The sequence below is a fragment of the Lathyrus oleraceus genome, chromosome 4, assembly GCF_024323335.1.
Source record: "Lathyrus oleraceus cultivar Zhongwan6 chromosome 4, CAAS_Psat_ZW6_1.0, whole genome shotgun sequence".
Classification (NCBI taxonomy): domain Eukaryota; kingdom Viridiplantae; phylum Streptophyta; class Magnoliopsida; order Fabales; family Fabaceae; genus Lathyrus; species Lathyrus oleraceus.
This window is the reverse complement of record NC_066582.1, coordinates 270,881,451-270,893,862: the sequence shown is the minus strand read 5'-3', so window position 1 is coordinate 270,893,862 and position 12,412 is coordinate 270,881,451. Positions and strand designations below refer to the sequence as shown.

Here is a 12,412-nt window from a genome sequence, read left to right as displayed (position 1 = left end):
CCTACTCCGTAACACGGGTTTCAACAGTAAATTTCAATACACACATTTGTAATAAGGATGTTTACACGACATCCTACTTATCTGAATCATACCTGGGATGTTTACACGACATCCTTCTCATCTGATCGGTATTATATATTCATAAAATCAGATATTCATAACTTGTCACTGCATACTCACTTCCATTTTTAAGTATCATCGCAGCGAAATTATCATCACAATTATAGAAGATAAAGCAAGTAATAACATCTACTCTCAACTTCAATTGCAATAACAAAATAAGAGAGTTCTAATCAATCAACTCAACATCTTAAGAATTCTCAACAACAAAATTAGTCTTATGACTTCAACATGATCAAACATAAGGAATAATGTAAGCGTTTAATCCAACTCGATGTTACATGATCAGAGCAAGGTACCACTAGTAAAAGCGACAAAATAAAGAAGTGATCCAAGAGCTACCTTCCACTTACTTCAACAATACGAAATGAAAGTTATGACCAAAATCGTCGGGATGTGTCAACAATTCCTTAACCAAACGTATGAACAAAAACTTCACCAATACGGTAGGCATAGGAATAATACTTATCGGAAAAATAGCAAGTGTACTATTTTTACCGATGTAGTAATAAGGAGTTTTATTTCCAAGTATCGATCTCAAGGATTGCGTAGGAAATACTTATTTTAATTTGATTCTATCAGAACAAAAGGATAATGGTTTGGTTGTTTTGGAATTTATAATAGTAAGCACAAAAATAGTAAAAATAATTGATTAAGATAAAAGATGCTAGGGTGAGTGGTTGAGTTAACCAGTTATGAATTCAGTCCCGATTTCCTTAATACATATGAAACATTCAATCACCTAACCTCAAAATGTTCTTACTTAAGTCCTTAACGAAGAAACTATTAAACTACCAATTCTTACTCAAATGTCGATTCAATTAATCATTGGTTTTAATCATACAAAATATCAAGGTTTACGGTGATTTACGAAAGTTACTAGTCCTAGATGATGCATTCATAAACCCAATTGTGTGAAAACCCTACCAATCACAATCCTGTTATTGGAAGTCATAGATCAATTTGTATTTGTCCGATACAAAAGCATAATAACATCACACAATTGAATTGAAATACGTAACATAGTAATCAAGAAATCATTGGTTCAAATTCATAGCATGCGATAACATCAGGACCACCCCCCTAGCATCAGGGGTTTTAGCCTCTCATAGTACTTAAAGAACTCATAAAGTAAAGATTAGACATTACAAAGAATTAGGAGAGTTTGATCTTCAATGGTTGATACCCTTGAATCTCGCCGTCTTCAAATCCGTCGTATTCGCTATCTTCTCCAATGCAATGTTTTCGTTCGTCTGTCAAAAGGTGTCCTCTTCTTTCTCTTCCAAGCCTTCTTATAGCTTCAGATGACTCTCTTCCAAGCTAAAGGTCTAAACTACCCTTAATGAGCAGAATCGATTCACACAGCAAAAATTAGGTTTTCCAAGCTGCGTCCAATCAACACGGCCGTGTGGTGGCACACGGGTGGCCGTGTTGTTCTTCATCATTAATTATTTTCAGCATCAGTTACAGTGGCAACAACACGGGCCGTGTCCCTACACACGGGTGCCCGTGTTAATGCACTGTTTTAATCCACACGGTCGTGTGGTGGCACACGGGTGCCCGTGTCGATCTCTATTTTTCTGCTCCCTCTCTGCTCTGCTTGATCAACAACACGGGCAGTGTTGTGGCACACGGGTGCCCGTGTTGACCTGCTGTTTTTTCATATTTTTGTCCTTCAGACTGTCCAGAACTTCATCATTCTTGCTTTTAAACCTGTAACAATGACACTACCAAACGAAGCATAAACGAGATCTTTTTGACATAAACTTGTAATCGAATGCAATGCAATACCAAACCAACAAAACATGCTAATTGACTCAAATGCAACTAAAAACAAACATAAATCTTACCAAGGTGATGAAAATATGTCGGATTAGCGGCGGGAATTCAATGGAAATGGTGACCGATCAAATACTCAATCAATTCACTTATCACCATCATATTATATCTCTTAGAGTCAGCTTTGTAATGCTTTAAACCCCATCCCAAAATGATTCACGAGTTGAAAGTTATGATGAAAACCGTGCACGAATGCATTACTAAAAAGTTGTTGTTTTCTAAATTTTTCAACATAATTTTCATCTTCTTCAACCCCAAAAACGTCCATGAAATAATCTCCAAAATTTATTTTATTCCTGAAACAAAGTTATAGCCCTCTGTTTCAGATATCCAACGCTTCAAACGGCACTCGATTTGGACTTACGGATCAAAAGTTATGGCCAAAACGATTTCGACCGAAAAACATGAAAAAATACTCGCGATTGTGACCGACAGAATGCAGAATTTTCTGCATTTTTCATCGTTGGAGGCCTTCCAGACCTCCGATTTGGATTCCGTAAAAAGTCAAATATTCAGAAAATTACAACTCATGCAATACTCTAATTATCTAAAGTTAATTTAGAGTTTTAACACAATTAAATCATTTAATCAAAATTTTAAGATTATGCCTAAAACCTTCAAAATTGTAACAATGGTGAATATAAGTTCAATCATCAAAATCGAAAACTACACACATATAAGGCACACAAAATTCATCATATAATCATCATATAATCATTATATAATCATTATCATAGCATCCAAATTTAAAATTATGAATCAAAACACTCAACTCTAAGGAGGTTAATGGTTCCTCCATTCTATCCTTCTATCATACCATTTACTATTGGAATAAGTTCTCACCCTTACCTTAGATTTTCCAACAAGATGCATACTTCAAGCTCTAACAATGGAGTTTTCCTTTAGCCCTAACCCTTGCCTCTTCTCACCACAAAATTCTATTTTACGTAAAATCCTCCAAACTTTCTTACTAACCTTTTTATCATTAACCTAATCCCCCTCAATTAGGAACTTCCACCATTGCCCTCACTTATCATATTATTTACCAACATACCCTTCTTGGCTCTAATTTTCTTTTAATAAAATAATACTAATACTATTATTCTTTTTCTCCCTATTATTTCTACTCTTCTATTTTATTACAACCAATTAAATAAAATAGTTATAGGCTAATTATTAAAAATTCTCATTATTCTCATTAAATAAGTAAAATAACTAAATTTCATTATTTAATTAAGATGCTCATATTCTAGTGATTTTTATTTATTTAATTAATTCGAATAAAACACTATTTATTTCAATCACTAATTAAAATTCTAATTAATTATCAACAACTATATCAAACTCTTACTCCCTCCATACTTCTATTTCAAGGATACCTACCCCCACAATCATAGACAATTAATTTAAAACATCCATTAATCATATAAAAATCTAAATAATTCAAATTAATTAATTAATTAAATTCGGGGTGTTACAGACGCTTCTTAGCAATAGCTGGGAATACCTGGAATCTAAAGATGTAAATCCTTAGCAACGACCGAGGAGGTTTTAGTTCAGTGACGTTTCCTAGCAACGACTAGAATACGTAAAATCTAAAGATGTAGATCCCTAGCAACGGCTGGGGAGGTTTTAGTTCAGTGGCGCTTCCTAGCAATAGCTGGGAATACCTGAAATCTAAAGATGTAAATCCCTAGCAACGGCTGAGGAGGTTTTAGTTCAGTGACGCTTCCTAGCAATAGCTGGGAATACCTGAAATCTAAAGATGTAAATCCTTATCAACGGCTGGGGAGGTTTTAGTTCAGTGACGCTTCCTAGCAATAGCTGCGAATACCTGAAATCTAAAGATGTAAATCCCTAGCAATGGCTGGGGAGGTTTTAAATTTGAAAATGCCAACCCCTAGTAACGGCTGTGAAGGTTTAAATTTTTAAAGCGTCAATCCCTTGCAGCAGCTGGGAATGTTTGAATTTTGAAATTTTCAATCCCTAGCAACGGCTGGGAAGGTTTGAATTTTGATGATGGCAATCCCTAGCAACGGCATGGAAGGTTTTAGTTCAGTGACGCTTCCTAACAACGACTGAAATACCTGAAATCTAAATATGTAGATCCCTAACAACTGTTGGGGATGTTTTAAATTTTAAAATGTCAACCCCTAGCAACGACTGGGAAAGTTTGAATTTTTAAATTGTCAATCCCTAACAACGGCTGGGAAGGTTTTAGTTCAGTGACGCTTCCTAGCAATAGCTGGGAATACCTAAAATATAAAGATGTAAATCCCTAGCAACGGTTGGGGAGGTTTTAAATTTGAAAATGTCAACCCCTAGCAACGGCTGGGAATGTTTGAATTTTTAAAGTGTCAATCCCTAGCAACGGCTGGGAAGGTTTGAATTTGAAAAGTGTCAATCCCTAATAATGGCTGGGAAGTTTGAGATTTGAAGACAATGTAAAAGGCAAAGGGGTACTTGCAAAAGGCAGGTGTGAAGATGACTTGAGGATCCTCGTACCAAGGGTAGAGGGAACTTTGCAGTAGGTATGAAAACCTCATTATATCCCTCAGGTACAACGGCGCGGATGAAGTTTTTGAAAAATGGCTACCACTCGGGACTTGCCAAACCTACGTCAGGTGTTTTAAGACAAACGATAAGAGAATAGGTCAATCGTCAAATCTCTCATTTTTGCTTAACATGCAAAGTTGACAAAGGTGACCTCTCTTGTGAAAAATGAAGCGAGGAGACTTGCAAAAGGCAAGAGGAAACTTACTAAAGGTAAGCGCATGAAAATGCTTCCTATGTAAAAGGAAACGAGACTTCCCCAGAAAAGAGACAAGGGGAAGCTTGCAAAAGGCAAGTGAATAAATATGGTGATTATCATACACAAGGTAGAGGAAACTTTACAATAGGTACGAAAACCTCATTATATCCCCCAGGCACAACGGCGGGGATGAAGTTTTTGAAATATGGCTACCACTCGGAACTTGTCAAACCTACGTTTGGTGTTTTAAGACAAACAATAAGAGAATATGTCAATCATCCAATCTCTCATATTTGCTTAGCATGCAAAGTTTACAAAGGTAAACTCTCTCGTGCAAAAGGCAAGGAGGAGACTTGCAAAAAGCAAGAGGGAACTTACAAAAGGTAAGCGGATGGAAATACTTCCTATGCAAAAGGAAATGGGAATTCCTTGGAAAAAAGCAAGGGGAAACTTGCAAAAGGAAAGCGAATAGATCTGGTGATTATCATACACAAGGTAGAGAAAACTTTGCAGTAGGTACGAAAACCTCATTATATCCCTCAGGCACAACAGCGGGGATAAAGTTTTCAAAATATGACTACCACTCGGGACTTGCCAAACCTACGTCGGGTGTTTTAGAACAAGCGATAAGATACTAGGTCAATCGTCCAATCTCTCATTTTTGCTTAACATGCAAAGTTTTGATAAAGGTAAACTCTCTCATGCAAAAGGCAACAAGGAGACTTGCAAAATGCAAAATGGGGTTTTACTATGCAAAGAGCATAGGGGACTTGCAAAAGGAAAGGTACTGACAAAGGACCAACAATATTTGCAAAAGGAAAATAAAAAGAGATACTTTGGGGAATTCTGTTGGGGTTGTTCACGGGGATCCCTGCGCTTTTGAGAAAGGCTTGAGTCCAGCTTATGCCAAACATACTTGCCTCAATATGAAGAGTATACTGTGATGCAATATTATGTATGCAAAGTGTCCATGTATGCAGAACGTTGATGTATGCTCGGGCCGCTGGGGGTATGCAAATGTGGTATATGGATTGTGCCAAGTATGGTTAGGCATTGTGGAACTTCCCGTTTCAGAGGGGAAATTATGCATGAAGTGATGCATGCAATGTATGTGGGAGTGCAACTGGGCATTTTGTTTTTTGTAGGGATTTATTTTGTTTCAAATGAGAGATTGTTGGCGAATATCATCATCAAAGGTGAGCATGGAGAACAAGAGTAGCACAAGCAAGTACTGCGACGAGAGTTGTGTCAAACCTACGTCTGGTGTTTTAAGACAAACGGTAAGAGAATATGTCAATCATCCAATCTCTCATATTTGCTTAGCATGCAAAGTTTACAAAGGTAAACTCTCTCGTGCAAAAGGCAAGGAGGAGACTTGCAAAAAGCAAGAGGGAACTTACAAAAGGTAAGCGGATGGAAATACTTCCTATGCAAAAGGAAATGGGAATTCCTTGGAAAAAAGCAAGGGGAAACTTGCAAAAGGAAAGCGAATAGATCTGGTGATTATCATACACAAGGTAGAGAAAACTTTGCAGTAGGTACGAAAACCTCATTATATCCCTCAGGCACAACAGCGGGGATGAAGTTTTCAAAATATGACTACCAATCGGGACTTGCCAAACCTACGTCGGGTGTTTTAGAACAAGCGATAAGATACTAGGTCAATCGTCCAATCTCTCATTTTTGCTTAACATGCAAAGTTTTGATAAAGGTAAACTCTCTCATGCAAAAGGCAACAAGGAGACTTGCAAAATGCAAAATGGGGTTTTACTATGCAAAGAGCATAGGGGACTTGCAAAAGGAAAGGTACTGACAAAGGACCAACAATATTTGCAAAAGGAAAATAAAAAGAGATACTTTGGGGAATTCTGTTGGGGTTGTTCACGGGGATCCCTGCGCTTTTGAGAAAGGCTTGAGTCCAGCTTATGCCAAACATACTTGCCTCAATATGAAGAGTATACTGTGATGCAATATTATGTATGCAAAGTGTCCATGTATGCAGAACGTTGATGTATGCTCGGGCCGCTGGGGGTATGCAAATGTGGTATATGGATTGTGCCAAGTATGGTTAGGCATTGTGGAACTTCCCGTTTCAGAGGGAAAATTATGCATGAAGTGATGCATGCAATGTATGTGGGAGTGCAACTGGGCATTTTGTTTTTTGTAGGGATTTATTTTGTTTCAAATGAGAGATTGTTGGCGAATATCATCATCAAAGGTGAGCATGGAGAACAAGAGTAGCACAAGCAAGTACTGCGACGAGAGTTGTGTCAAACCTACGTCTGGTGTTTTAAGACAAACGGTAAGAGAATATGTCAATCATCCAATCTCTCATATTTGCTTAGCATGCAAAGTTTACAAAGGTAAACTCTCTCGTGCAAAAGGCAGCGAGGAGACTTGCAAAAGGCAAGAGGGAACTTACAAAAGGTAAGCGGATGGAAATACTTCCTATGCAAAAGGAAATGGGAATTCCTTGGAAAAAAGCAAGGGGAAACTTGCAAAAGGAAAGCGAATAAATCTGGTGATTATCATACACGAGGTAGAGGAAACTTTGCAGTAGGTACGGAAACCTCATTATATCCCTCAGGCACAACAACGAAGATGAAGTTTTCAAAATATGACTACCACTCGGGACTTGCCAAACCTATGTTGGGTGTTTTAGAACAAGCGATAAGAGAATAGGTCAATCGTCCAATCTCTCATTTTTGCTTAACATGCAAAGTTTTGATAAAGGTAAACTCTCGTGCAAAAGGCAACAAGGAGACTTGCAAAATGCAAAATGGAATTTTCCTATGCAAAGAGCAGAGGAGACTTGCAAAATGCAAAATGGGATTTTCCTATGCAAAGAGCAGAAGGGACTTGCAAAAGGCAAGGTACTAACAAAGGACCAACAATATTTGCAAAAGGAAAATAAAAAGAGATACTTTGGGGAATCCTGTTGGGGTTGTTCACGGGGATCCTTGCGCTTTTGAGAAAGGCTTGAGTTCAACTTATGTCGAACATACTTGCCCCAATATGAAGAGTATACTATGATGCAATATTATGTATGCAAAGTGTCCATGTATGCAGAATGTTAATGTATGCACGGGCCGCTGGAGGTATGCAAATGTGGTATATAAATATGGTTAGGCATTGTGGAACTTCCCGTTTCAGAGGGAAAATTATGCATGAAATAATGCATGCAATGTATGTGGGAGTGCAACTGGGCATTTTGTTTTTTGTAGGGATTTATTTTGTTTCAAATAAGAGATTGTTGTCGAATATCATCATCAAATGTGAGCATGGAGAAGAAGAGTAGCACAAGCAAGTACTGCGACGAGAGTTGTGTCTAGGTGATCACCTAACTTGTATTGTCCACATGAGAAAGAAAAACATTATATTGGCAATCAGCCCATATTAGGACAAAGTCAATAGCATAACCATTACCAGAACAACAACTTGCAGAGGGGGTAACAACTCCAACTATAATCAGAGGCAGCCTAGCCTCCATTTCAAGGATATTAGCAAAATCCTAAATAGAGTATGCATCCTTCAAAAACTTAAAGGTGCGGATGGGACAGTTGGCAACAACATTGGCTGAGAAACAAAGAAACCTTTACAGCAAACACTCAACTCAACCAAATCCATCAGCATGAGGAATTTAATGAAAAGGAGAATGTTGATGAAGAAGTTAGTGTTGAAAATGAATTGGATAGAGTTGTTGACATCCTTTTTGAAAAAAAGTGAAAAATAAATGTTTCAAAATAGCAAAGGTGAAGAGGAAAAAGAAGAAAAGAATAAAAGATTATTTAAAAATAATGCATGTGGAAACATGGTAGAGTTAGCATTTTTGAGAAAGTTCTCATCCATTTTTATGGAATTTTTTTTTTAAAATGTTGAAATTGAAGAAGGTGAGTTAGAGAAGACAAAAGAAACAGTAAAAGCTGAAGATACAACATCTAATACTATTATCTACTGTGAACAAAATTGATAATATACAGCTGAAATTAGCCTTCTACATCAGTTAAAACTACCTACATTTTAAAACAAGGCTTGGACACACCTATATTAGTCTCTGATTTAAAAACAAAAACAAAAACCCAAAATACTCATATGGTAGCATAATACTATTTTTATGCCAAAGTTTCTTGAATCTAAGAGAAAACTAAGAAAACAAGCTTAATAACATTAAGTGAAATGTTCAACATTTAAAATAAAATGACAACCATACATATCGTCTTCGCTGCGAATCACTTTAAATATCAATCTTCTGCATAGATTTCATTTTGTTTCCAGGTAACCTGTACAAGATAAGGAAACATCTTTGCATTAGAAAAAGGAACAAAGAGGTAAATATAGTAAACTAAGAATAACGAAATACCTCATAGTTCAATATCTTGAACTCCTACTAAGAATGAACTTGAATCATTTGATCCCAAAAGTGGAATATACTCTGACCCCCTCACGCGAACACTAAAGCAGGCTACATAAAACAACAAGTGCTTTCAAGATTTGGTGCAAAAATTATTGTAGCGTCAATTTTGGATAGAAAAGTTAGTTTTGCAAATTAAAATTTGAAAGCCAATACATTACCGTTCTCTATTTTCATGACACTTTGAAGCATGACATCCATCTTCGATTTCATATCAGAATTATCATCCATATGTGGCACGACGAGTGTAAGCTCCCTATATATATCGCGTGCAAAACTGCATATTTTCTCAGCAAATTCAAGTTCACCGTCTGATATCCTACCAATAGCCAACCGCATGAGCTCTCCTGTCAAATCTGCAAGCTGTAACAAAATATTGAGAACCTTATGGAGAAAAAGCATAATTCAGTTGAATGTTTACTTCATCTAAATATACAGACACTGACACACCTCAGATACTGGATATGTCTTCAATCTATAAAGTGTTGGCACTACTGAGGATAACATGTTAAAATCTTCAGTAGCACCAGCACTTTAGATTGAAGACATGACCAGTGTCTGACACTGTCTCACGTGTGTCAGTGTCTGTATCGATGCTTGGATTATATGTACTAATCAATAACATGAATAGATTACTGCGATGATAATAAAAGGGAGAAAGAAATTCACCCCTAATAGATAGTCAAGGATGTTTATCTGCAGAGGCTGAAGAGAAGTATCACTTAGTGGTAACAATGTGTCATTCATCTCATCAAGCTTCAAAAGAGTTCCGTTTTTACAGAAACTGCAGAATGTAGCTGCTTCGACATACTCCTGTATCTGCCAACACAGACAAAAATTCAGATAAAAGCATTTGAACTCAAACATTGAAACAAGAAAGTAACTGAAAGTATACCCCAGGTGAGTAGGCTCGTCTTAGCTTCCAAAAATCAGTTCCCTGCAGTTCTTTGACTAGTCGAGACACATACTGGTTTGTCACAGCTGCTAAATCCTTTTCTGCTTTCTCAAGTACTTCCACTTTATTGTATTTACTCATCCTTGTTAAAAAAAATAGAATACGGTAAGTAAGACCAAGAAGATAAAGATCGCATGCGACAATAAATAATCCTTTTTTGCTTTCTCAAGTACTTCCACTTTATAATGAATGCGAGAGAAATTAAAGAACAAATAAAGTATGAAGGACAAACTAATTCAAGCAAAGACCGTGGAAAGTATAATTTATAAGGGATTCAGCTGATCCAAGATAGCAAAACAGTTATAGATCCAAAAACACAAACACGAGCATGAAGAGATTGAGATGTAAAAGCGATAGCTAACCTGTGCACTTGAAATATGACCTTTTTGCTATTCATTGTTATATCACGACTTGCTTTCACCACTCTTTCCCGTTTATCATTCTACAAATACAAGTTTGCAAAAGTCTCAAAATAACAGCCAACAGCATTGAATGGTATGCAGCAATGTTGTAAAGGGAATGACTATACTTCAAATTCAAAAGCTTTCAAATTATTGTATATTCATACGCATATCAGACACCGCCACCGCGACAAGCATATTCTAGAGGTGTAAACCTAAATGAGAATAACCACTTCTCAAAACCTCGCCACATCCACACCCCAAATATAAAAACTAATAAAAAACAAATCTGTAGGTATCAAAACGATAACCCTTAAGCTAATTTCTTCACACTGAACTAACATTCATACAATGAAATTTAGTAAGCTAGAAAAATGAAAGATAAGAAACATTACAAGGTTATTAAGATATTCAACATAGTTGGTGAAAGGTTCCTTCATAGCAGACTCTGTTGCAGTTGCAGTGGAAGTGGCCATGGTTTTTGCCCTCTTTGTTGTGTTCTGGAAGTTTGTTTCTGCAACTGCTGAAAACACAAAATCAAAAATGAAATTAGAATTGTTTATGGAACGAAATCAAATGAGAGAGAAAGAGGGAAGAGAGAGAGTTACGACGTCGAGGTTTTTCCGATGCCATGAAAAGAGAAACCTTGTGAAGTGAAGATGAAAAGGAACGTAACATCTGTTCTGTCTTTCCAACCACACCTAAATGCCTAATTTAAACCCAAAACCATAAAATTAAATTGCAATTAAAAAATATTATTTGAAAAAAATTAAATTATGCTATAATCAATTATGTGTTATAAATTATGTATTGATTTTAATAAAAATATAAAATTTATTTTATAATTATTTTTTCAATACAAATTTTTTATAAATAGGTGTCTTATCTTGTGTTTTTAGCGCACAACTTTAACATTACCCAAAAATTTTGAGTAAAATATGATTATTTAATTATAAAAAGATATATTTTTTCTGTCCAAAAAATGTTCTATTTCAATTATAATAGGCATTTCACATATATATAGAATTTATTTAAAAAATAATAATATATATTTTTTAAAATCTTGAGGTTCATAATTTTATTAAGTTCGTATTTCGATCGCTTAACTTAATAAAAATTAGTATTGATCCATTAACTCTTTAAAATATATCATGTTAGTTTTTTATTTGCCTAGTTAACAATTAATTTAGCGATTGATTTTAAAGAGTTAATAAATCAATATAAATTTTTTGAATTAAGGGACTAAATAAACTGCAAGGCTAACATATCAGACCAAAAACTATATTAAGACTAAAAAATAGCATAATTTTTTAATCATAGATTTCTCATTATCAAGTATTCAACTTAATCTTAAGATCTAAAAGAGACTCACATTAGGCCTCAAGCTTTTCAAACCAACAACTCAGAGATTTTTTATCTAAAGTTATGGAGGAAGAATTAGTCACCCCATTGAGAATGAACATTGACTTGTTTGTCAGGACCCCTTCAAACATGCCCAACGTTGATACGAGGGTGTTAAGACATCGTCTCGCCATATACTCCACAGTATATCCCATAACCCATAGAAAACGCAAAGTATGCGAAGAGAAGCAAGCGATCATAGATTAAGAGGTTAAAAAGCTAAAAGGTGTTAGGCTTATAACGAAGGTCAAATATTTGACTTAGTTGGTCAATGTGATATTGGTTCGAAAGGCGTCATACAAATGGAGAATATGTGTTGACCTCGCCAATTTGAATGATGCCTACCCAAAAGACCCATAGTCATCGCCCAACATTGACAAACTAATTGATGGATCGTTGGGGTACAAGACATTGAGCTTCATGCACGCTTGTTTTTGTTACAATCAGATAAAGATAGACTTATTGGACACACCCAAAATGGTGTTCATGTCCAACCATGATAATTATTACTACAACGTCATGTCATCTAATTT

General features: G+C 35.9%; 1 protein-coding gene across 4 annotated transcripts; it reads right to left on the bottom strand.

Moving 5' to 3' along the window:
* Positions 1-8,635: 8,635 nt before the first annotated feature.
* Positions 8,636-11,221, bottom strand: LOC127075044 (uncharacterized). 4 transcript variants are annotated; one of them, XM_051016493.1, is made up of 8 exons: positions 11,090-11,221; positions 10,874-11,001; positions 10,440-10,519; positions 10,018-10,159; positions 9,792-9,941; positions 9,284-9,485; positions 9,072-9,173; positions 8,636-8,991 (listed from the first exon to the last, which is right to left on the bottom strand). In XM_051016493.1, the coding sequence occupies exons 1-7, from the start codon at positions 11,154-11,156 to the stop codon at positions 9,073-9,075; spliced, it is 870 nt and encodes a 289-aa protein (XP_050872450.1). In that variant the 5' UTR covers positions 11,157-11,221; the 3' UTR covers positions 8,636-8,991; position 9,072. The 4 variants fall into 4 exon arrangements, with proteins under 4 accessions (XP_050872450.1, XP_050872452.1, XP_050872451.1 ...); XM_051016495.1 differs by having other exon boundaries at positions 10,874-10,998; positions 11,090-11,206; XM_051016494.1 differs by having other exon boundaries at positions 10,874-10,998; positions 11,087-11,188.
* Between the last annotated feature and the right edge of the window lie 1,191 nt (positions 11,222-12,412).